Here is a 26,142-nt window from a genome sequence, read left to right as displayed (position 1 = left end):
TTTCTTTTTTTAAAGGCATAAAAGTAGATGGGGAACTGCTTTGGAAAGAAAAGGGGACTAGCTGGAAGTGGAAGGGCACAGGAATGTTAAATGTGCACTGTGTATGATCAGAGTCCATGGTACATACACATGAAATGTCTCAATTGTCATAAAGAAAACCACCATGATTTATAATTATGTGCAATAAAAATGGCATCTGGGTCTCAATTGCTTGTTTGTAGCTTCAGCTATAGGATTGCTGGTTCTTTGATGCTGATTATAAAGTACAGGCTCCTCTGGGATACTTACTGCCTTGCCTGCTTAGGGTAAATCTCTCTCATAAGGACAGACATTGAGCTTACTACTACTAAGAGACTGTACAGCACTGGCTACTGTGCAGCCACCTCGGCTAGCTCCCCACCGAAGGCTGGCCTGCACCCTAGCTTAGTCTATATGCGTGCCTTTAAAGAACTTAATGAGCGAATCAAGAGTTGAACATGACAAAGATCAGTTCAGTTCCCAATAATTATTACATGATACAAACTTGCATTTTTCAGTTTTATTTTTAAACTCTTCACATTAAATGAAATGTAACTATAACCACTACAGAGGACTACCACAATAATATGCACAAAGAACTCTTAAAAAAAAAAGCCAAAAGAATACAATCTTCAACAAGTTAAATGCCACGTTACTATGTAAACAAAGATAAAACAAAACCCTGATGCTAAATAGTATCTATTCAGAGGTAAAATACAGGTACAAAAAAACATTTAAACATGAACCTTAAGGACAACCAACCACACTCTTTGCAACAGGGGACACCCACTGGTACTCTACATCTACAATGCTTCAGAATCCTGTTAAAATCACAGCCATCTCTGGTTCATGACACGGCACAATTCATAAGGCAAAGTTATAGGCATTATCATCCAGTTCTTTAATTTTACATGTATATTAAGGCAAACTTGGAACTTTTTGCTTGGTATTTTAAAATAAATGGGACTTTACATATGATTCCTTGACAGAATTAAATGTAGAAGCATGTGGATATGCAATATGAAACACATGGGTAACAACTTTTCTCTCTGCAGAGATGTAAACTGAAGTTTTGTTTGACCATATTCACTCTAGTAATATTTGTAAACTTCAATTTAAAATATATTAAATTTATTTTCCAAATGTAACTATCAACACTGAATTCAGTACAGAAGTGAAGACCCAACAGATACCAACAGCCACAGAATCATTATGTAATTACATTTTGTCTAATTAAAGGGCTGTTTACAGTGGGAAAGAAAGGGTTAAGTAATGGAACAGGATGCTAACTTTGACATGTCATATAGTGGTGTAACTCTCTGAACAGAAGGTTTAGAGAAGCTGTCATAAAATTATTGAACTTTAAGTAGTAATTTTATTGTGGAATCTGATTTTCCTAAAAGTGAGCACTTCGGTGACAATACCAGGAATCCAATACTACAACTGAACACAAAAACAAACACAGCATGATATACACACACGTTTTCCTCAGAGCCATGGGGTTCTAGAGAATGGAGATGGGTGCGCTCTTTCCTAGTTTGTTTTTCCTTTAGGAAAAAGAAAACAAAACAAAACAAAAAACCATCCATCCAATTCTAAGAAACATAGAAAATCTTTAAAAATATTTTTTATGTTTATTTGTGTGCATACGTATGGGTAGGAGTACGCAGGGAGGCTAGAAAAGGACAGCAGGTCCCCTGGGGCTGGAAACTAATCTTGGATCCACTGAAAGAGCCGCTGACCTTAACCGCTGAGCCATCTTTCCAGACTCCACATGGATTCTATAAACATTATGATGTTCATAAATCTTGCTTATGTCATTAAAACCTAACTAAACTGCATACTGGAAACTATATGAGTAAAGTCCTGCTGAAACAGAATGATTGGGTAGATGTGTGTATATTTAAAATAGCCTTCTAGTCTTTCAGATTCACTTCACTTCTGGGAGAAAGAGATTAAAAGTAGCATAACAGAATACATTTAATAATTTGATTGGTATAAATAAAAACAACTACACAGGGGATTTAAAAGTGAGTATGTGCTGGAATCTACTTTAAATTGCTTTTCTTCAAATAAGGTTTAGGCCAAGCACAATAGTGCACCTTATTTCTATTCAGCAGATTTATTCAAATCAATGAAAAAGTTATTGCTATGCATCATTATGATATTCAAACAAGTGACATAGAAAATACTCAGTTGATTATATTAGCTCCTGTTGAGTTCTAGGTTAGAAGAGACTAAAAATTGCTTCCAAGGCTTCATAATCTGTGCAAATATTTGTAAAGCATGGTGTTGCTTTATGAATAAAGATGATTTTACATAGTTTCACAATATATTCTCAAATCTGCAACTGGTATTTTATGGAAGAACGAGAAAAACTACAAATTGCCCAGCTATAGTTTTTGAGTAATAACATATATGCTAACAGGTAAAGCTAGGATTTATAATTACAAATGGCTTCTTAACAACAGTTAGACTAGTATGGCACTTAAGAATGCAGGGTGAGCTTTTTCTTAGGAAAAAAATATTCACTGTGTAGAGGTTATAAAAGAGAGTAGATGGGTAAAAATGAAAAAAAAATTACTAAAAGATGAAAATGCAAGTACCAACATCGTAATAAACTGCAAGTTAATGTGTTGAATACTAACAGATATTTACTAACCCATGCTAAAATAAGTTAATTATTTCTTTTAAATAAACTCTCAGTGGCTGTAACAACCAGTTTTGTTTTGAAAGATAGTTTCTTTAATCAAAGCAGAACCAAATTTGGAACCATTTATTCAAATAAACATCAAGTTCCAGTTTTCCTCAGTAAGTTAAAACATTCAGTCACCTAAGAAATGAATGTAGTAATGTACCTGACTAGCATGTTATGTTTGGTGTGTGTGTTTCGGTGCTGAAGGACATGTAATCGCTAGAACAAGAAGGGAAAAAAAGCATCATTCTTTAAGTCACCATTAACAAACCATGGGAAGTGTAACTCAAGCCAGTGAGATTATTCTGGATGTTAACACTAATGTAATCACCAACATTTTCCATAACCACAAATGAATCAAGCAGTAAAATAAAAACAATTATTAAAGTACGTCATGCATCTCACACTGAACATCTAAACTATACTAGTTAGAGCTTTGCTTACATCCTACAGTTAGCACCATTTTTATATTTTGAACACTGAAAATAAAATTAAGACCTTAAAAAACTAAAATTAAGAATATATAAAAAACAATATGCATCAAGGGTGGTATTAAATACCTTTCAGATATATTTACATCAACTGTCAAGATCCTCCTGTGCAGCACTAAAGAACAGCCAAGACTGACACGGTCAGTATTCTGTCCATGCTTACCAAAGCACAGCTGAGAAACAAAGTTCATCCAGCCCATAGAGAGAAAGCACAAACAATAAATATGTCATGTCTTAAAACAGGGCCCCAGATACGATAATTAAAGCCACTGTTGTGCAACCTTACCACACTATTAGCCCTAAAACCATTTAGCAGAAAGAACACTCAGATGACTGCTAAGTTATTTACAATCCTTAACAGTACCCGAAGTAAAAGCAGCCCTTTAAAAAAAAAAAAAAACAAAACACACACACACACACACAAAATGAAGCACATGAATTGACATCCAACATTGATTACCCACATTCTGTGCAGTCATTTGACACACTGCAGAGTCTGAAGCTTCTCTCATCCTAGTAGGTCAAACACAGATCAAGAAAGAAGAGCTCAAATTATTAAAAACAAAACTAGAAAAGCAGCAAGATTTCTTTACACACAGGACCATAAAAACTAGTCTATCCCAGTCTCAGTGGAGAAAAGTGCACAATTCAATTGCTTAGGTCTTTCCTTTTTTTTTTTTTTTTAAACGTATTGATTTACTGATAATCAAGAGCAATTCAAACTGTCAGTTCAAAGTATTCAACAAAACTTTGAGTCTTCATGCCGCTTCAAGTTACAAAGAAAGGAGTGTAGCTTTTAGGTTCAGGACACTGGGCATTCTTTCCTGTGGCACCACCATATGCGCTTTCCATGAATTTGAGTTCACACTCGTCAGAGTGCAGTTAATCCAAAATTGCAGCGACAGTATATCATGCCAGCTGAATCCAGCCACGTATCTGAGATAGGGTCGTATTTCTGTACTGTGTTCAGGTAGGAAGACCCTGAGTGACCACCGACTACATAAAGGCAGTTATCGATTACTGCAGCACCAACTCCTAAGACAGGTGAGGAGAAAAGAACAAACAGGTGAAGTAGAAACTAGATTATGTCTCACTGAGAATAAAGTAATTTATCTGTTAATGCATTTTCAAAATTCATTTAAACAATCTATAATTATACAAGCAATACAGCCATGTAGGCTTACTAGGAGACAAACAAACAAAAAACAAACCAAAAACCCTCAACAAAACAGTCAGTTGCCTTCACCTCGGCTCTTTATTCCCTTCTCTCCTTGCTACATGAAAGCACTTTCAAAATATGCTTTCAGTTTTGACACACAGTAATTGTCCATGCTCACAGGATACAGTATGACACTGTTTAATGATCAGATCAGGGTAACTGGCATGCATTCTTAAAGTACTAGGAAGAAAGCAGTATATTTATAATGTATATTTGTATGTTTTTCTATAAATCGCTTCTTTTATCTCGTCTTCAAATACATCACACTATGTAAGTTATGTCTTGAAAAGTCTTTCTTAAGCCTGTAATCCCAGCACTCAGGAGGCAGATGCAGGTGGATCTCTGTAAGTTCGAGGCCAGCCTGGTCTACAAGGTGAGTTCAGGACAGCCAGGACGACAAGAGAAAGCCTATCTTGGATAGGAGGAGTCATCCATCCATCCAGGGTGTGTCTAGGATTCTTGTGCTTGGAGAAATTCAGAAGGTAGAGCCAGCATTTGCGTATTAACAGGCTTATACACCATATAAACTCTGACAGGGCTCAGATGAAAATAGCCCTTGTATCCTAAACTGTAGGGACTTTATAGGGCAAAACTGACTTGTGTGCCCCATCTAGAAAAGAACAAAAGTGTGTGTATGTAGTGTGTGCATGGTGTCTCTCTGTGTGTACAGTACCCATGTTGTGTCTATGTGTGTGAGTGTTGTGTATGTGTCCATAGTGTATGGCATATGTGTGTGTGTGGTGTATGTGGGGTGGTATATGTGTGTATTTTGTGGTGTGTGGTGTATGTGTCTACGGTGTGTACTTAAGTTTTTTGGTGTATGTGTGTGTATGGTATATATGATATGTGTGGTGTATAGTGTATGTGTTATGTGTGGTTTGTGTATAGTGTATTGTTATTGGGTATGTGATACATATGCGTGTGTATGGTATATATATGAGATATGTGTGGAGTGTGTGTATGCACGTGTATGTTTTCTGTGAAGAAAGGAATATTGATAGTTTCTCTCCTTCCCTTCTTCTCTGGATTGCTTGTCTCCATTTACTTTGCACGTTCTCTACTATTTTTTGTGTGTATGCATGCTTATGCATATGTGTAGATATTTGTGCACATGTAGAGGCCAGAGGTTGCTGTGGGCTTTATTTCTGAGACATGTTTTCTCACTGAAGGTGGAGCGTGGTTGCCTACTGAACCTCTACAGTCCTTCTGTCTTGACTTCCCAGTGCTAGGATTACAGGTATTCAATGCTGTGTGTTTGTGTGTGTGTGTGCGCGCGCACGTGTATGTGGGTATGTGTTTATATTAATGTTATTTTTATGTACGTTTCTCTCTGTGTCTGTATGAGTGCCTGTGAAAAGCAGATGAGAGTGTTGGATCCTCTGGAGCAGTGAGCTATAGATGGTTTTAAGCTGTCTAATGTAAATGCTGGGAACCAAATTCTAGGGCTCTGCACAAGCAGCAAGTGGTCTGAATTGCTGAGCCCTTTCTCTAGCTCATGAACCTAGTTTTCTAACATGGACACCAGGGATCCAAACCTAGATCCACATGCTTGCTCAGCAAGCACTTTACTCCCTGAGCTGGTACCCATGGCCTTATTATTTCATGCCAATATGCTTTTTCTTCTTTCCTGTCTCCCTTCTTCTTAATTTCTTTCTTCCCAAGCACCCTTCTTTATTACTTAATTATTAATATCATTTTATCTCCAGGAATTTTTAAACTCATAGTTTATCCTGTAGGTGTCCTGGCTCCACTCTTTTCTCACTTTCCTGATTAACTAGCCATGTTTCCAACTTACACTACATTTAAATTCTTGATTTGCTTTTAAATTATTTCTGTTGCTGCTGACTACTATTCAGCACTTCTCCAGGTGGTAATGACATAAGGACCCCAAGTAAAGGTTGTTAAGAAATCTATTAAAGAAAAAAAACAAGCTTGGCCACTTAAGATACCAAGAGGAAAGAACAAAGAAAGAATATGGAACCTGTAATACAAAAATGTGAACTTATTGAAAGGGCAGAGTCATTATCAGTATTACATTAGTCTTCTCAGCAGAAGCCTAAAAGGCAGGAAACATGGAATGGTACATTTCAAGCCTTGAGAGTAAGCAACTGCCAACTAACGTTCCTATGTACAGCAGAGCTGTCCTTCAAAATCAATTGAGAAATACAGACCTATGAAGGCAAAGAGAAACTAAAGCAATACAAGGCCACTAAGGCAGCATCAAATGTAACAAACACTTAAAGGAATCCGGCACAAGGAGGGAAAAGAGACAGTCACGAACCCAAGAGCTCAATAAATAAAGTTCAAGAGAGGAACAGATGAAGACATGACAACTAGTAGAGAATCAAATGCAAACAACTCACTAAAACAGCAAGCTTCTAAGGTAAAGGCGTAGAAAAAAGAATATACAATAGTCAAATGAAGCAGGAGCAAGAAAATTACAGTAATAAAATATACCTTTCAATAGTAAGCTGAAATGTAAATGGTGCAAAGCCTCTGATAAAAAAATAAAGACTAGCTGATTGTAATAATAAGCAATACCCAGCTCTTTGCTATCTGCAAAGAATGCACTTTACTCACAAATAAAAACACAGACTTGAAAGTGAATGAGAAGGACAATGGGGTCTCTTTGAACTTGATCAAAATATACTATAAACTTGCAAAAAATAGCAACCTAATTTGACAACACATTTAAAATGTACAGTATGATCGAGTTGGTTTTACTTCAGGTATGTTTACTTCAGGAAGGTTCCATGTATGCAAATCAATAAACATAATAGAACATAGAAGTAGAATCAAGGAAAAATTATGTGGGCATCTCCATAGATGCAGAAAAGTGATAGAAAAATTTAATATCACCATGCTAGATACTCTTGAAGAAACTAAGAATAGATGGATCCTCAATACAATAAAAGCTATATATGATGAACATATAGCCAGTATTATATGTGATAGGGAAAAACTGAAATAATTTTCACTAAAATCAGGAAATGAGACAACATTCAGTGAGATTCTTATAATCAATACATAAAATTTAAAAAGTGATACGAATAAAAAAGGAAGAAGTATAATTATCTATATTTTAAAATTATATAATTCTGGATTTAAAGACCATAAAAACTCCAGCCACTCCACCCACTGTGTTGTTTTGGGACTGCCTGGAACCCAAACTGGAGCCCAGACACAGACTGCCCACACAATACTCAGCTCTAGGACTGAATAAAGTCCAGAGACCTGAAACTCCAGGATTGCAAGGCATCTTGCAACACAGATCTCAGGTAGGGCTTCCCAGTCCCACCTTCTTGCCACGTCACCCACAATTCCATCTAGAAAACAACTCCAGAGCCAGTCCTGCACACTACCACACAAAGTTGCTCCACTGGCCTGCCTAGTTGCAGCCTGAACCCTGAACTCATAGCCTAACATCTACCTCAGCTGCTACTATTTGAGAACAAGATGTCCTGAATCCTGTCTCAAATGGAACATGAGACACCCCTGCTGTGACCCTAGGCCCTGTCACCAAGGGTCAACTGTAGATCATGGAGAATTCTCCTGAGACCTTTGAGTATTGACAGGGAGAGCCTTTTGAGCTTACAGGTTTGCTCCTAGGGTCAGAGGTTACATCTGCTCCTGGGTGAGCTAAGACTACTTCTGATATTCCTTTCACACATCAATACACAGTAGCCTCTGGACACAAGCTGGCCTAACTCTGCCAAGTTGGAGCAATAGCAATCAAAGATCCAAACACCCATTCAACGAAGATGAGACCAGATATCTATACCAAAATAAAACAAAACACAAAACAAGAAAACCATCCAGTCAACCAACCGAATGACAATAATGACATGTCTCTATAAATTAGCACCTCTATTTGTAGTGTTCCCTGAAAAAAAGAAAAGATCGGTTGATGTACAAGACAAGGATTTCAAAATAGACATTATAAATATGTTCACTGAACCCAAAGAGGGTACAGATAGAAGAAAATCATAGTGAAGGTATATAAAATGCTTTTAGTAAAATAAACCACAGAAGAAAATTTCTACAACTAAATGAAGAGATGCCTATCCAGATACAAGAGTTCTATGGAACACCAAGTAGAAAAATCAGAAAGTAAGTTCTCCTCCATGACATATTATAGACGATACTAGGAGGAATACTTTAGTCTGAGGAAAGGATAAGCACACTCAAGAGTTCACAGGGATCAAATAATGCCAGGACGTGTAGCCAAATAGATCTGAGAAACACAACACTACCCAGTTACAGGAACTGATACACACCTTTTAATGATAACTTTAAGTACTAATGGTCATAATCCCCAAATAACAATCAATGGCAAAAAAAAAATAATAAATGGCAAAACAAAAACAAAACCATATGTAGGTCGATGGGATAGAATAGAAGAGCTAGAGACCATCCCCACTGCCATAGCCAGCTTGTAAGAAGAGCCAGACACATATATTGGGAAAAACAGATAGCCTCTTTAGCCAACAGTGCTGGGACAGCTAGGAGTCCACATGGAGGAGAGTGAGAGTAGACGCCAGTCTCTCTCCCTGCACAAGAATCCATTCAAAACAGATTTTAAAAAACCTTAATGTATGATATGAAATTTTGGAGCTGCAAGAAGAAATAAAGAGAAAATGGCTCAAGTCAGAGAGGCATTAGATAAAAACTCTCGGTCTCGGACTTTAGCAGTTCAGGAAACAGTAAATGATGAAAAAGATTGTACAGAAAGGAAACTGTGACCAGAGTGAGATAGCACCCTATAAAACAGAAAAAAGAAAATCTAGGCTAGAGGTTTGTTTAATAAGGAATCAATATTTAGAAAATATGAATGACTCAAATTAAACAAAATTCAATAATTCAATCACTAAGTGAGTAAACAAACTAAACACAGAACTCTCAAAAATACAAATCATAAATAAATGAAAAAAATGTTTAGCAGTCCTTAGCTATCAAAGTAACACAGTCCAGAAGTGTCTTGAGAGTCCACTTTACTCCAGCGACAATGGCTAATATTCAAGAAAACAAGTGCTAGAGAGAACACACAGAATTAGTATAGCATCCAGCTATCCCACTTCTTGGTACACACCCAAAGGAAAGGAAGCCACCGTATAATAAAGATACCAGTAAACTTGAGCTTATTGTGCTTACTATGGGAGGCAGACGGAGTCAGGAGAAGTGGCAGGAAGATTGCATGCCAGTGTGTAGCAAAGCAGTATTAAATGAATAGAGACGCTGCCTCAAAACATGGTAGGAGAGAACCAAGCCCTGTAAATTTTCTGTGACCTTCACACACATGTACCACACTACATGCTGCTCGCTCTTGCTCTCTTTCTCTGTGTTTATGTGTGCATTGGTCTCTTTCTATCTCTCTCCACACATGTATACACATGTACACAAATGATTTTCTTTCCTGGTAAAATAATATCCTTGCTGTTAAGGTCTGAGGTGCTAGTATTGTAAGACTATCACCACAAAAAGCACAGCTCTGTATGCTGAGTTTAATGAGTTAACAGCTCAAGATGTAGTTCAGCTGTAGAGCATTTATACCCACAGGCCTGGGTTTCAATCCCAAGCATCACAAAACAAACAAACAAACAAACGAATGAATAAATAAATATTACCTGTCCTGGGCTCTTTCATTGGTCTACACACTGTCCACTGATTTTGATGAGGGTCATATCTTTCAATGCTTGACAAATGTGAGACACCATTATGTCCACCTACTACAAAAATAAAACCTAGCATAACTCCAACACCAAAGTGAATCCTTTTATCAGCCATGGATGCAACCATCTCCCAGGAATCCTTACTTGGATCGTAACGCTCCACACTGCAAGGATTTACATAAGGAAAAATTAATTCATAGGTCATTTTTGTCACTCTCTCTGCAAAACCAAAACCTACCACAGTTTTTTAAAATTAAATGAACAGATAAAAATAATAGTAGTTTTTCCAAATGTTTAGGTGTCTGTGGATAAGACTTCAGGTATAAAGTTTACTTTGTGGACAAGATACAATAACTGAATGATATTCTTTATATACATGACACTATATATATATAATGATATTCTTATATATACACGAGGGATCGGATGCAGAGCCAATTCCATGGATACTCCTATCCCTCACACAAAATGTGAGTGCAGTACATAGAAGCACAAAATTTCATTAGATGCTCACAATGAGTCAAATACCACTTCTACAGATAAAAATCTTCAGAACACCAGTTTTTGACAAAGGTTTAGAACTGATTCACAGTACATATAATCAGTAAGTTGTAAACTTTACTTTTTCTTACCTATATTTCTCCTTTATTACAAGAGTATATTACAGAATACAGAAATCTTCATTCTCATTCTAGCAGTGTGGGTGACATGTACTGTATCACCATAGAATCCAAAAAAAGAATATGAAATAAGATTTTAACTTTAATGGCTACTTCTTTAAAACAATTTTTATATACGCATGAAATTGGTGAAAACATACCCTCAAAATGAGAGCACCTCGGGAGAAATGGCTCTTTCCTCTCATCATGGGGTCCAGAGACTGACCTCAGCTCGCCAGGCAGTGTGCACCATCTCATGTACCGCTGAGTCATGTCGCTGGCCCAAGATTTTAATTTTATAATGTTTTATAGTGTACTTGAATACCAGAATTGCACTTCTACCTTATCCTATTAAGCAATATAAGAAAAAAACCACACACATGTGTACATACACACATAACTGCATCATAAAAATCTAAATTCGTAGCCAGAGGAAGGAGGATCTTTGTGAGTTGGAGGCCAGCCTGGTCTACAAACTGAGTACAGGACAGCCAGGGCTCCACAGAGATACTATCTTGAAAAAACAAAAACAAAACAAAACAGAAACAAAAAACAAGGAGAGAGAGAGAGAGAGAGAGAGAGAGAGAGAGAGAGAGAGAGAGAGATTGATTTAAGTTTGTCTATTCTTTTTAGGTTTCTGAGCTCTAAAAAGTAGTTCACCATATTAGTTGAATACAAACATTTAATAGAGATTTGAATCTCAGTAATAAAAAATATTACACATTTAGGAGCAGTCTAAACTCCCAAATACCTATCAATATTACTTAAGCATATTGAAAAGCTCATTTATACACACAAATTTACAATTCAGAAATGAATTTAAGCCATGCTTCTGTAAAAATTGACAATCATAAGCAATTCAGCTGTTATCCTAACTACCTGTTCATGTGAGCAGGACCGTATCCTCCAATGGCATATATCATTCCATCCAGAACAGCTGCAGCAAAACAACTTCTTGTGGTGGTCATTGGGGCCACAGGTTGCCACTGTCGAATTTTGGGGATGTACTTCTCTACAGACTGCAAGTAAGACTGTCCATCATATCCACCCAAAGCATAAAGCTCTCCGGCAAGCACAGCCACTCCGAGGGTGCTTCGGCTCTCACTCATCCTCTCTAGCGAGGTCCAGGTGTTTGTGTCAGGGTTCCAACACTCTACTGAGTTCTCGTGCTTTCTCACAGTGACACCAGGATGCACGGTAGTTTCAATACCGCCTATAACATAGACCTTTTGGTCTAAAACACATATTCCAAATTCATAGCGAGGAATACTTAGGGGTGCCAGACCAATCCAAGAGTCATTCTGGGGAAAGTACATCTCCACACTAACGAACAAGCAGAGAAATAATAGATTAAAAAACTCAAATGGTTCATAAAGATGAACGTTTAACTGTGTTAATAATCATGGTTATGCAAATCAAAACTACAATAAATCATGACGCATCTTCCAGACTGCTGAGAGTGCAGACAGAAAATAACCTCTGGCAAGAGTGTTATGCAAACATGGACACTGGCTAAGCGTGTAAATTGGTACAAACAATTTTATCTAGCAAAGTTGAGAATACAACCTTCACTTAGGATTTTATTCTTAACGTGTCACCTTTTTTGGCTATCTACTACAGCCAATTTTGCAATAGGCAACATATTCAAAAATTGTTCACTGGAGCACAAAACAGTATTTCAACAAAATTAAAATGGCTAAATGTAGAGTATTTAGATATATAGTACACAGCTGCCCATGACTAAGAAAACCCATTCTTAGATAGGTGTCTAAAATAAATGCATCCACATATGCATTTGTGGTCATGTAAGTGGTCATGTAAATATTATGTATAACTGGAAGCAGCCCAAAAGTGTATCAAGCATTAAACAGATAAATGATATTTCATACCACAATGAAAATGAATTTTATACATATGAGAGCAAGATGCCAAATGCAGAACAATTCTGTATATTTTCATTTGTATCAAGTTCCCAAATGTATAAAACTAATTCCTGGATCAGAAATACACATAGTGATTACCTTTGGACACGGAAGAACAAGTAGGGAGTTCAGGATTGGTTCTGGGTGCTTGTCACATTCTATGATTCCAACTTTTATTTAGTTTGTTATAATCTACTAAACTGTGTATGTGGGGTTTGTGCACTCTGGATACACGTAAAACTTTACTATTTAAACTTAAAACCATATTATGTCCATAGACTATAGTACTAGGTGTTCATGAAAGTAAATAAAGTCCTTTCTCACGCAGTGTAAATCGATACATTTCACACCTTGCTGTCTGGTGAGAATGCAGATCTCTGAAGAAATATATTTAAATAAAAATGTTGAAGACCTTAGTATCTTTGAGACAGAATGTGGAAAGTTATAATGAAAAGCAAAATAACACAAAATTTAGGATAGTTGTTATTTCTGGGAGCTTAAACCAGAACACGTCTGTGTGTTAAAGGCAATGATATAATGCAGTGTGAAGAAGCAAGGACACAGGGGAAATATGGGATAGTTGAGGGGAAAAATAAGAAAAAAATTGTTTAATGGAGTGGAAACAGCTGACTGACTATACTGAGAGGTAGAAGTGTCTTACAGAGACGTGGGCATGGGGAGGAGGTAGTTTTATGCTTGCTTCTGTTTTTTCAATGGGGTAAGAAATGCACTGTGATGGCTTGATATTTCTAAGGAGTCTAAACATATTGATAGCAGAAATGTAGAGAGGTTTCTGGGAAGTGCTAAGGGCCACAAGAGACTAGGTACAATGGGTGTATCTCCCCAGCCACACTCCAGTCCTCAGGAACAGCCAGGACATGAGTAGACGCGAGGGTCTACCACCAAGGATATGAGGAAGGAAAGCTACGGCTGTGTTCTGGGGAATGATGGCAGTGAAAGCAGAAATCCCAGAGGGAAGGAGAAGCCCAGGAGGGTTTCTTAGCCCCATCTCTGCTTCAACAATAGAACATCACCAAACTGAGTAAACTACAAGTAACAGCAGTTTATTTGGGTCACAGTTCTGAGGGTTGGGCCTGCACCTAGCTGGTGAAGACCTTCTTGCAACCCACTGTGAAGGCATCACATGGTGAGAGGAAAAAGGCCCATGCCTTTATAACCAAGCTACTTTGACTCCCAAAATGATGGTCTTAATCCATTTGAGTGATGCCATATGACCTAACCCTTCCTGTAGATCTGGCTTTTCAACACTGTTGCATTGTAGACCAAGTTCCTAACACATAAATTTGGGGGAGATACACCGAAACTATATTATTTTGTTCCTGGTCCCCCAAACTCATATCATTCTCATGATGTAAAATACAATCACTTCATCTCACTATTTACAGGAACTTTAACTCATTTCAGTATCAAAGTTCAAAGCACAGTCTCATCTAAATCAAATATCAATCTCAACATGATTCACTTCCCCCTTGAGCTCAGGAGACCAAAACAAGTTATATGTTTCCAAGATACAATGGAGGAACAGGATAAGGGAAGACATTCCCTTTCCTACACAGAAACAGGCAACATTCAAAGTATGCTCAAAGAAAAACAAGCAAAATATCAGTACACTGTAACCCCAGAGACCAGTCTCCTTTGGCTCCATAGGCTGAGCACACTAGGGTAGGAGTTAGGCTCCTAAGGCCTGTGGAAGTCTCAACTCTATGGCTTTGTTGGGTTCAGTCCACTCAGTACCTCACAGTGCATGAAGTCCCAATGCCTGTAGCTCCCCCATCTCCTTGTAGTTCAGCACTGACACTAAGTAGGGGGCTCTACTGTTGTTCCATCTCTACCACGGATCTCTGCCTGGGCCTTCGATTGCTTCTATGTATTCTTAGAAATTTAAGTAGAAAAGTCCAGAGGGATTGTGTTCTGAGTTTCTGGTGGGTTAACCTGTAGCCAAGCCTGCTTGAATAACAAAGGGAGTAGTCAGAGTGCTACGCCTTGGTTTGCAGGTCTGTGGAGGATGCCCTGACACCATGCTTAAAACCGTGCTGCCCTCCTAGAGTTAGGCTCCGTGGTAAGAAGAGCACCCACAAAACCCAATGAAATGCTGTCAGGGCCTCTCTTTCCCTGATGACAGTATTTGGCTCCCTTGTATCCATGTTCATCTCTTTAGTTTGTGGAGTACACGTGGTCACAGCTTTGGTTTGCTCTTAAGCAAACCTTTTCAACTCCTTACAGACAAAGGCTGTGGATTTCTCAATTTTGTCATTCTGTTTCTCATTTAATTATAAATTCTATCCTAAGGTCACTTCTTTCCTCTCACATCTTAAGTACATTCACTTAAAAAGAGCCACACACAGCTGGGCAGTGGTGGGGCATACCTTTACTCCCAGCATTTGGGAGACAGAGCCAGGCAGATCTTCATGAGTTCAAAGCCAGCCTGATCTAAAAAGTGAGGCCAGGACAGCCAAGGCTACACGGAGAAACCCTGTCTTGAAAACAAAACAAAACAAACAAACCAACAAAAAAGAGCTATACAGAAAGACTGTTATTTAGAAATTATTTTACCAGGTAACCTAGTTTATCACTCATGTACTGTATTATATAAAATGAAGGATATATTCATTGCAAATTTGTAACAAAATACCCTTGTAAATATTTTAGGAAATAAAATGGAGAGAAAGAACACCAAATAAAAGCAAAATAAAATTACTTTTTAAACACAGAAAGTTAGCACATTTAAAAAACATAAAATCTGTTGGTATTACTCCCTTTAGAAACCCTTTTATTTACCTATCCAAAGAGGCAAAGAGTCCAGATTTTCCTCCTACTGCGCACAATACTTTGGGAGCACAGCGAGGTCGTGTCATCAAGACTGTCTGATGAGAGAGTCTATGTTCAGGCATGAAGTGGTACTTTAGGGCTTCATTCAAAAGATGTTTACAAGCGCGGTCATCGCGGATAAGATGATTTGCTTCATAGAGCCTAGTGAGGAACTTAACACTCAGCAACGGCAACCGTACACTGTTCAGCAGCTGTGCTAAGTATTTCTGGCGTTCTTGTACATCATACTTGATCCAAGACTCTAGTGCATAAAAAACTGTCTCTTCAGTAGCTACATTCAAGCAGTCATTGGAGACAATTTCATCTAAATCAGCATGTGTGAGCTCAAAAAACTCTTCTGTCTGGCAAACAGATTCAAAATTCTGGCATATGTATTTAGTAGCTGCCAAATAAAGGTCATGACAACCATATGTCTCTGCAAAACGGGAAATTCCAATACAGTTACCAGGATCAAGTTGGCTTTCAAGAAATGCACAACATTCTTTCAGGACAAGTTTTATCTGGAGTAGGTTTGCTGCTGGCAGGAGAGATTCGACTGTATCCTGAGAAATGAAAACTGTCCCCGTGTAGGCATACTCCACAATGGCTTGCAGGGCAGCTTCATCAATGCACTGAAACTCGACCTCACTGTTCTCTTTCTCAGAAAGGTTTCCAGTGAACATAGCCTTGAAGTACGGGCTGATGCTGGCAAGTACCACTTTATGAGCGTGAATCTTAACATCACCTACTCGAAGAATGATGTCACAGAGTTCGTGATGCTGGCGAAGAAGATTCAAGCCCTGCAGAAGCTGCTCAGAATGTAAGTGGCTCAAGTTAGCAAGCATGTAGGTCGGGGATGTGTGGTCCATCTACACAAAAACACAAGACAGGAACAGTTACTTTAAAATAGCCATGCCAATGTAAGTCTGTCTCAAAGAGGACAGGAACCATTACATCAAAATAGCCATGTCAATGTAAGTCTGTCTCAAAGAGTGCAAGGCAGTTTTCTGGGTTTTAAACACTAGAACAGAGGTTTTTGAGTTAGAAGGAATGTAACAACCATTTAATTCAATTCCTTTGTTATAGATATTAGGAAGTGAGGAACAGAATGCTAATGATAAGTCTCAAAACATAAGGACTTTTAGATGAAGACTAAACGTTTCATTGCACATTTTCATTAAAGACTCGTCACTACAATAAAATACAAATACTATTCATGTAACTATTAATGCTACAGCTCTCTATGAATTGTGATCACTTCCCAATTTTTTTTTTTGTTGTTGTTGTTAAGTGTTAGGTATTGCCTATAAGATTTCCTTTTCTTTCTTTCTTTCTTTTTTTTTTTTTTTTGGAGGGGGGGTTGAGTTTTTTTGGAGACAGGGGTTCTCTGTGTAGCGTTGGCTATCCTGGACTCACTTTGTAGAGGCTGGCCTCGAACTCACATCAATCCGACTGCCTCTGCCTCCTAAGTGCTGGGATTAAAGGCATGCATGATCACTACCCAGCCAACTTTTCTTTTTATCCTCCTTTCCTCAATACAAAATTTCAAAAGCCTGGGTCAATATTAAATTTCTCTAAAAGTCTATTTCTTTACATTCAATTAACTATATGTGCAGTTCTATAAACCACTCCAACCCTCTCATTTGTCTGATTTAACAAGGAGAGTCATACTCAGACTGAACAGTGAACAGTGAGCAATGCCAAAGCAAAAAGAGAACGTTTGAAAAGGAAGGGCTAGATACTTCATAAGAACACATTTCTCTCAGACTAAACAACTACATTCCAAGATAGTTACAAAGACCTATAAAAGAGGCCCTGAACTAATACCAGAGCTGCAGGACTGGACAATCAAAAGCAAGACTAAATTCTATAAACAGTCTGAAAAGAGTCATCTTAACTCCAGATAACACTGCAAAATTACACATGATGTAATTTGTGATTGCATAAAATAGATTGATAAATCTAGTCTAAAAGAGCCAACAAGTAGGTGCATCAGAGACTGTTTCTTCTCATGATGAACTTAGAAAAGTGCATTTTTATGTTTAATTAGAGGCAAGTAAAGAATTTTACAATACCTCTCAAGATTTTTGAGAACAAATCTTAAATTATAATCTAGTTCAGGTATGTAAATTAGCAAATGCCCAGCATATACAACTATAAGAAAGGGGACTCTGGGAATGATCCTAGTGGTGTAAAAGACCTAGTGGTCTTAAAGTCTCAGTATTCTCATGTACAGAGCACAGTCAAAACGGTATTAAAAGGGAGAGATGGCCTGGAAATGGTGTCATATACCTTTAATTCCAGTACTTGGGAGGCAGAAGCAGGTGGATCTCTCTAAGTTTGAGACCAGCCTGGTCTACAGATCAAGTTCCATGACAGCCATAGAGAAACCCTGTCTTAAAAAGCAAAAACAAAAATACCCTCTCAAAAGGGGGAGCTGTCTTTCTGTGTGCTGGCACGTAAGTACCCAATAATGCCTGCATGCCTGTAATCCCAGCACTCACAGAGGCAAAGGCAGGAAGATCTCTGTGAGTTCGAAAAACTAAAAACAAAACAATCCCCCCCCCCAAAAAAAACCTCAATGAGTCACTTTAGGATTTGATTTAGATTTATTTTTTAATTCTTAGACAGTAGAAAGAAGAATTGCTCTATAGTGAACTGCCCAGATACAGACCACCTACTAGCTCTTAACGATGCCAGCCTTCATGGTGTGAGGCTAACCTGTTTTATATTCTCTGGTTCTATTCTGAAAGGGTGTTGGGTAAGCCCCTACCATTGGACATCATCATAACTAGGAATGTGGAAGAAATTATCTCATGACAGACTTCCAGGACAGATGGAAAGGTTAGTGAGAGGTGCCCCACCTGAGATCCTAAGTGCCGTCTTATTCTCCAGTGCTCTGGATAACCACAAGGCACCTCAATAGTTGATTTGTGCACACTCTTCTCATTATACTGGACTAAAGGAACAGACAGCAGGTGAAAATGCTTTGCTACTTAGGCCTTGTGGCTGGGTTTGAGTTTGATACCCAGAACCCACAGAAAGGAGATCATGGACTCCCAGAAGTTGTTCTCTGATCTCCATCCATATGGTTGACATGTTCTTGTTCTCTCTCTCTCTCTCTCTCTCTCTCTCTCTCTCTCTCTCTCTCTCTCTCCCCCCCCCCACCCCCTCCATGAATCCATCCCCCCCCCATAATAACTGAAATTTAACATTTTAAAAGTAAAAACAATTATTGGGAATAAAGTTTACATACATTTTATTTTAATGTGCAACTAAAATAATTATAACTAAAACTTTAAACAGGAGAGGTAAAAATAAGAAACTTAAATTAATGGTACTAGCTTTACCGTATCCCATATTAAAAGTTCTAAGTTGACTTCTTTCCTTTCTTAAGAAATACAAATTAAAATTTTACAGAAGTTGTTCAAATAAGGCTTTAAAATATGGTCCTTTGTACCAAAATTATCATCACTTAGGGAATAGCTAGAAATGAAAATTCTTCCTCCCCACCATGAATAGAATGAGAAAACACATAAGTGAAAGGAGGCTTGAAAGCCTGCTTCCCGCTCTCCTGGTGCCTCTTACACTTGTGAGCACTGAGAATCAGGTCAACCCTTTCAAGCCTAAAAAGTTACATTTTACTTGTAACTTATTCATTGTTCACTACTCTGATTACATTTGGTTCTCAGCTATTTATCCATAAATGCCTAAAAGTAACTCAAATAAAAAATAATTTATGATCTTCAAAACTTATGCTGTCAGTTGGGTATGGTTGTGCACACCTTTAATCTCAGCACTTGGGAGGCAAAGGCAGGAGGCTCGAGGCCAGACTGGTCTACAAAGCAAGTCCAGGACAGGTAAAGCTACACACAGAGAAACTCTGTCTGGAAAAACCAAAAATAAAACAAACAAACAACAAGAACAAAACGATGCTGTAAAATCGTTTTATTATGTTTCATTTATCTCATTAGCAACTTTATGGAGAGCCAGATGTAGTGGCACACACCTTTAATCCCAGTACTCAGGGAGGCAGAGGCAGGTGGATTGCTGTGAGTTCAAGGCCAGCCTGGTCTACAAAGCAAGTCCAGGACAGTCAAGGCTACACAGAGAAACCCTGTCTGGAAAAAACAAAGAAAGAAAGAAAGAAAGAAAGAAAGAAAGAAAGGAAGGAAGGAAGAAAGAAAAAACAACTTCATGGAGATGGAAGGGCAAGCATAAAAACAGGAACGAACAGTGAACAAAATATGAAGTAGAGCCACAGAGGTTTCAGTGAAGTCCATATTTAGCCAAATGTACCTAACAGCTCCATGACCCTGTGCATATGCTAATTTAATATATACATATATTAAATGTGGTATCAAAACTGAGACAGGCGGCTCATGCTTACAATCCAAGCACTTAGGTGTCTACGACAAGAGAATTTATGGTGAGTTCGAGACCAGTCTGGGATACAGGATGAAACTCTGTCTCAAACAAACAAATCTAAGAAAGTAGGGCTACAAATAACAAATGATAAATATATACATATGTAAATGCCTAGATCACATAAAGATTACATCAGGACATTAAAACAAACTGAAGAGGAATCCAGGTAATAAAAACTTCCTTCCTTGATGGTATAAAAGTAGATTTGACATGCTGAGTTGCAGGTCAACTTGCTTGCCATGTTTTTTTTTAAACTTTTATTAAAATAAGACGAATATTATTAAGTACTATTTATCTATGGACTGAATAAGTCAATACTGAACAAACTGTATCAGTGTCAAAGTTTCAACAAGGCAACAGCCTTTATTTCTAATGATATTCATTATTGGGGGTTAGTCTGGCTGCTTCCCAAATGAGCAGACTCACAGACCCCAAAATATTTGTAACCTTGCCTAAAAACTTATTCCTGTTGACCAACAAAAAGCCAATACACCCCGGCAGGACAAATGGGATAGACGTGGCTAAGGTTCGCAGGCTTTGGGGACTCAGAGGATCCTGGGAAGGAGAAGAGGGGAGAGATGGAGGAAAAAGGAGGTGGCTGCCATAGGTTAGGTGGAGTAAGAAGCACATGGCTGGTGTGAATGGTGGATTTGGTCCAAATGAAGAGCATCAACAAGTGTTTGGGATTATGGGTGGGAGGGAACTTGCTTGATCGAATTATAAGAAGCAGATGACATGGGAGTGGGGCAGGGGGATATGGGAGGCAGTTTGGGGGATTATATCTGCCCTGCCCCAGGTGAACCGATTTTAAATTGAACTATTTTAAATTATAACAGGTGTCTGTGTTTTTATTGATTGATAGTAGGCTAGAAAATACTGCCATAATAATAATTAGTCTAATAATAATTATTTATTAGGCCCTGCTTAAAAATAACTGCAAAAATTCATATTGTGCCAATAGCTATAATACATTAAGAGAAGGCTTCATAGTTATAGGTAGTAAAATTGAGATAATAAAGACCAGGTTGCAAGTTTAGTATCTATCTATTTAATGAACCTAAGCTACAAAGTGGTGCTTAAATCAGCTGGGAGGCAATTAACTGTCACAGCCACAGCAAGTGAATAGGGACGAAATGAGAGTTGCTTAAAAAAAAAAAATCCAAATCTGATTTGTCAAATCAGATTTTTATTGTTAACTCCTGTCATTAAATTCTCTTCCGACAGTTCAGTTTTCCTTACAGTACCATTCAGCCAATTATAATATATACTTTTTTTACCAGTATATATCTTCAGAATAAATTGGCAAAATTGCATTCTGTCTGAAAATTATTTTTATTATATCTAGAGAAACAAAAGTAAAGCTAGCTGCTTGTCACTAGCACAAATCTTTATATCTTGGGTTTTGAAATACACAGTAGAAAGCAAGAGAGAGAGAGAGAGAGAGAGAGAGAGAGAGAGAGAGAGAGAGAGAGAGAGAGGCGAGAGAGGCGAGAGAGGCAGAGGCAGAGGCAGAGGCAGAGACAGAGTATGTCTGTGTCTGTCTGTCTCTCCCTCTCTCTTGGTTTCTTAAGACAGAGTTTCTCTGTGTAGCTTTGGCTATCTGGGACTCGCTTTGTAGATCAGGCTGGCCTCAAATTCACTCAGGAAGATCTGCCTGCCTCTGCCTCCCTGAGTTGGGATTAAAGCATGTGACACCACGCTCAACTGAGACTCAAGTCTCAGAACAATAACAACAAAAACAGAAACAAAACAAAAGAAAAACCATATAATTTCTTAACCTTATCAAAGCTCTGATACAATTACTAATGATTCAGAACAGACACAGAAAAAGGATAGATTAACATATAGAACCAAATAATACATAAAATATAAAGATTAATGATGGGAAAAAAATCAATTTTTCCTAGTTTTAGCACTCTTTCCGTTTTTAACCAAATTTCTAGGCAAATAGCTAAATTAACTAATTTGAGTTTTATTGTCTTCCTCTGATCTTTAATATGTATATAATATGTATATAATACAAATGATGAATGTAGAACCTCTAGTAGTTGTTGTGAGGATTAGATGACTTAGTATTTATAGTACTTGGCACACAGCATATGATAAATGGACTAGAAGTATTGTTTAATATTAGTAACATAATTATAATATATAACAAAACTATAATTGTATACATATAATTAATAAAAATATTAACATAATAATAATTAATAGCATTTCATTTGTATTGTACTTATTAATGACAACTTAAATTATACAGGTATTTAGGGTTTGTAGGATTTATTTTGATTTCCAATATTGAAGAGAGGCCTATAAAATTTAGATAAGACCACATACAGACATAAAGTGAGTCATCCAACAAATTCATTATCTAGAGTATCTGCATTTACAGTTCTTAAATATAGCTCAAAGAATGAAGGTAGGTAGTGCAAATCTTCCTATAATCTGCTACGTCTGTTTAAATTATTTTGAAGTCATTAAAATTTGCTGCACTCAAATTTGCAACTTTCAGTACAGCCCTATTTCCTTTCAATTTTCTGACGTTTACTTTTACAGTACAACAAAAAGTGCACTCCTATTCTATAATCTTATTAAAACCCTGTTCTTTATCAAAAGCCTTTATTCCCAGCACTTGGGAAGCAGAGGCAGACAGATCCCTGAGTTCCTAGATAGACAAAGCTACACAGAGAAATGCTGTCTTGAAACACCAAGAGAAAACCATGTTCTTTATCCAACTCTATTATTACATATAAATGCTTTTCTGGTAAATACAGAAAGGACTCTTAGATTTCAAAATAAGACTGAAAGAAACTTAAGTACTCTTAATAGTTTAAATAAAAAATATATATTAAACAAGTAAGATTTATATCTTATAAGAGCATCATAAAAAGTAGTTAAGATATGTGACAGTGAAGTCTCATTTCCTAAATATCCACAATGAAACTAATGTGTTTTCCAAGTCTTCAAGGAGACACAATGCAATAGACAAAATAAATTACAATCCGTAACACACATTAAGCTACAGGGACCTGAGAGAAAGAAGGACCATCTTGCGTTGTTTGCAGGAAAAGAACAGAATAACTGCTTGATCCAGGCACCTTCAGTAGTGATCTTCATAGAGGGAAAGGATAATTCTTACACTTCTGCCATAACTAAGAATGAATCACCATTCAAGACTTTCTAAGTGCCTTTTCTTTGATACTGATTACAACACAACTTCAGGATGGTTAGTGACTTGGCTTCGTAAGTTCTCAGATACATGAAGAGTTTGCTGGATTTCTCAGTCTGAAAATTCTGATCACCAGAAAGAATTACTTTCTATTCCAACATAAACTGGCATTCTACTGTGTACATTCTAATTCATGCATCATTCTCCTGTTTCCTTTCATGTGGATTGGATTCCTGAAGCCTGGAGTCTGAGCACATATGAGTAGAAGTACACATTTAAACTTTTTAGGTTGAAAATGAGAATCTGGCAAGTTGCTGCCTCCCCCAAGCCCTTCTGTAGTAGGTGCAATCCAGAACCTTCTATTGCTACCAAGATCCTCACCCAGTCAACCTGGCAGTCACTCTTTTTCACTGACAAGAGTTTGTAGAGGAATTTTAATTCAGAACACAGCTGCTTGGGCAAGAGATCACATCCAAAGACCTTCTAGGCCTGTGTGATCCATTAACTACAAACACTACTTTAATCCAGGAAACAGAGGTGAGCAGATCTGAGTTTAAGGCCAGCCTGGTATAGAACAATTAATTATCTGTAAATAAAAGCTTAGGCAATGAAGGTAAAGTTCATCTATAAAAGGAAGCACCCATGTTTGATGTCTAATTGAGTGGCAGAAAAAGTGATGAATCAGAGAAAGATTTGACAGAATAAGATACACCCAACTCTCAAAGACAGAGAGAGGGAGGAAATGGAAGCTATTTAAGAGGAGATGCAGAGATCTTTACAGAGAGGTTGAATGAGAGAACAAGCTAGACACAGGTGAAGCCAGAATGAGCCAGAGAATGAGGAGGCAGAAGATTAAAGCAGATTGCTGGAGTTAGCTTGAAGCCAAGCAGAGCAATCCAGAGGCTGAGAGAGAAGCCAGACTGACTAAGTCGGCTGGGAGAAGTGTTTGAGCCAGAACAGCTGAGTTGAACCAGCTAGCCAGTAAGAACAAGAAAGGGTGAGAGTTGAACCAGCTAGCCAGTAAGAACAAGAAAGGGTGAGCTTATTAAGCAGTAAGTGTCAGAAGCTGAAAACATTCTAAGTCTAGGTTATACTGTACGGAGGCTAGAAGCTTCCAGGACTAGACCTAGTGTAGCAGACAGAGGCAGTAAGCCTCCAAGACAACAATTCAAACAGGCGAATAAAAGTTCCTTGTACAAGTGTTACAATAATCTCTTGGTTTTCATTCTCATTCTTCCACTGTCTCTGAGAATGAAAATGGATGGGGATAGTGGCACTTTTGTTACTGTTTTTCTATTAAAGTACATTTGCTAAGCCAAACTAGGCGATTCGTTTATGCATCAAAATGATGAATGAAAGCTGTGGCTGGAGCTCAGGGGCAGAGCTCTTCTCTAGCATGAACAAAGCCCTAGGTTCCGTGTCTGGCATAGTGAGCCAAGGCAAAACAAGGGCAGCAAAACACAAAACAAAAGCTAGTGAAGACACCACATAGGCTTAAAACCAAAGCACAGGATACGTGGCCATATAAGCCTCATTTATATAAATATACACCCCCCCCCCCCCCGCAAGGAGCTGGCTGTGATGGAGTATGTCTTTAATCCCAGCACTTGGGAGGCATATCGCTGTGAGTTGGAGGCCAGCCTGGACTACAAAATGAGTCCAGGACAGCCAAGGTTACACAGAGAAACCTTGTCTCAAAAAAAAAAAAAAAAAAAAAAAAAAAAAAAAAAAAAAAAGAAAGAAAGAAAGAAAGAAAGAAAGAAAGAAAAAGAAAAAAAATCTGTTTTTAAGTCTGGTAGCCTGATTTCCTAGTGCATGCACACTTGTAACCTCAACATTCAGAAGTCTGAGACAGAAGAGTCAAGAGTTCAAGATTAGCTTGGGCTACACATAGCAATTATCTGTTTCAAATACAGAAACAAAAGTTGCTTCAGGGTTTCTTTGTGTAGCCCTGGCTGTCCTGGAATTCAATCAGTAGACCAGGCTGGACTTGAACTCAGAGATCCGGTGCCTCCCAGATCCGCCTCCACCACTCAGCTCAGGAGCTAGTCTTAATTGAACCGAACCGATTCTACTCATGGTTTCATTTATAAAGAGAAAACACCCATCAGCCATAAAATTCTCCGTTTGCTTACAATAATGTCTCTCAACCCTAAGTCCTCTGGGCAGAATTCTCTTAGGGCTATAATGCCAAGAACTTGCACCACAACTGAAATTGTCTAGTGATTTCTGTCTCCAGGAGACTGTAAGACTGCAGAGACGCTGGAGGATCCTACTGGGAAAGGTGGAGGTGGGGCCAAGGAGAGTTCCACAGAGGAGCTGCAAGAGAGCGACCTTAAGGACTCTGTCTGACGAAAAGCGGCTAGCTAGCTATATAAGGAAAGCACTGATTCTGCACATCTTTAAGAAAACTAAGTGATGCGGACAATGAAAAGTAACAGAAGCCTTTTACACTTCACAGCCAGAGGGTGAAGAGAGGAAAAGGAGGCATGGGAAAGGAAGGCGGGGCGAGGAAGGTCCCCAAGACTAAGAGTAGTTAAAAAAAAAAAAAGTACTCAGTCTATGAGCTTGGCCTTAGTTGAGTTCTCCAGGAGTGAGAAGCAGTCTGTAGGAAGAACGAATCTCACTCAGGAGAGTAGAATAGAACGTTTACGATGGTACCAGCACTGCAGAACGTGTCGCATCTCTGCCTGCTCGCATCCAGTCCTTTACCTCTCGCTCTGGCTCATTGGCACACGGGCCAATGCTTGCACTACTGCATAATAGCAAAAGGAAAATACCTGAGTCCCAGGAATACAGCTGCAGCAACAGGAGAAAGAGCCAAGGAAAACTGGAACCCGGACAGGATGCTCACTGGCGCTGGTCAAACCTCAACTCTTACGGGTGGGGCGGGAAATTTCCGCCCCGCGTAGGGAAGCGTCATTTCCGTTTGAGGTTTTGTCCCCGCCTTACCAACATTCCGACTTCCTTTTCCAGGAGTCTTTTGCTTATACGTAACTCCCTACGTGGACTACATGAACCAGCAGTCACCTCGGTCAGTTGA

At 38.3% G+C, this 26,142-nt stretch overlaps 1 protein-coding gene across 2 annotated transcripts; it reads right to left on the bottom strand.

Moving 5' to 3' along the window:
• Nucleotides 1–523: 523 nt before the first annotated feature.
• On the bottom strand, nucleotides 524–26,030 carry KLHL28 (kelch like family member 28). 2 transcript variants are annotated; one of them, XM_084793722.1, is made up of 5 exons: nucleotides 25,880–26,030; nucleotides 15,473–16,371; nucleotides 11,631–12,074; nucleotides 10,048–10,256; nucleotides 524–4,239 (listed from the first exon to the last, which is right to left on the bottom strand). In XM_084793722.1, the coding sequence occupies exons 2-5, from the start codon at nucleotides 16,369–16,371 to the stop codon at nucleotides 4,076–4,078; spliced, it is 1,716 nt and encodes a 571-aa protein (XP_084649848.1). In that variant the 5' UTR covers nucleotides 25,880–26,030; the 3' UTR covers nucleotides 524–4,075. The 2 variants fall into 2 exon arrangements, with proteins under 2 accessions (XP_084649848.1, XP_084649849.1); XM_084793723.1 differs by lacking the exon at nucleotides 25,880–26,030 and adding an exon at nucleotides 22,960–23,387.
• Nucleotides 26,031–26,142: the final 112 nt, after the last annotated feature.

The sequence above is a fragment of the Acomys minous genome, assembly GCF_964271855.1.
Source record: "Acomys minous genome assembly, chromosome: 8".
NCBI lineage: Eukaryota > Metazoa > Chordata > Mammalia > Rodentia > Muridae > Acomys > Acomys minous.
The sequence above is the reverse complement of the archived record's forward strand: the minus strand, read 5'-3'. Positions and strand labels throughout refer to the sequence as shown.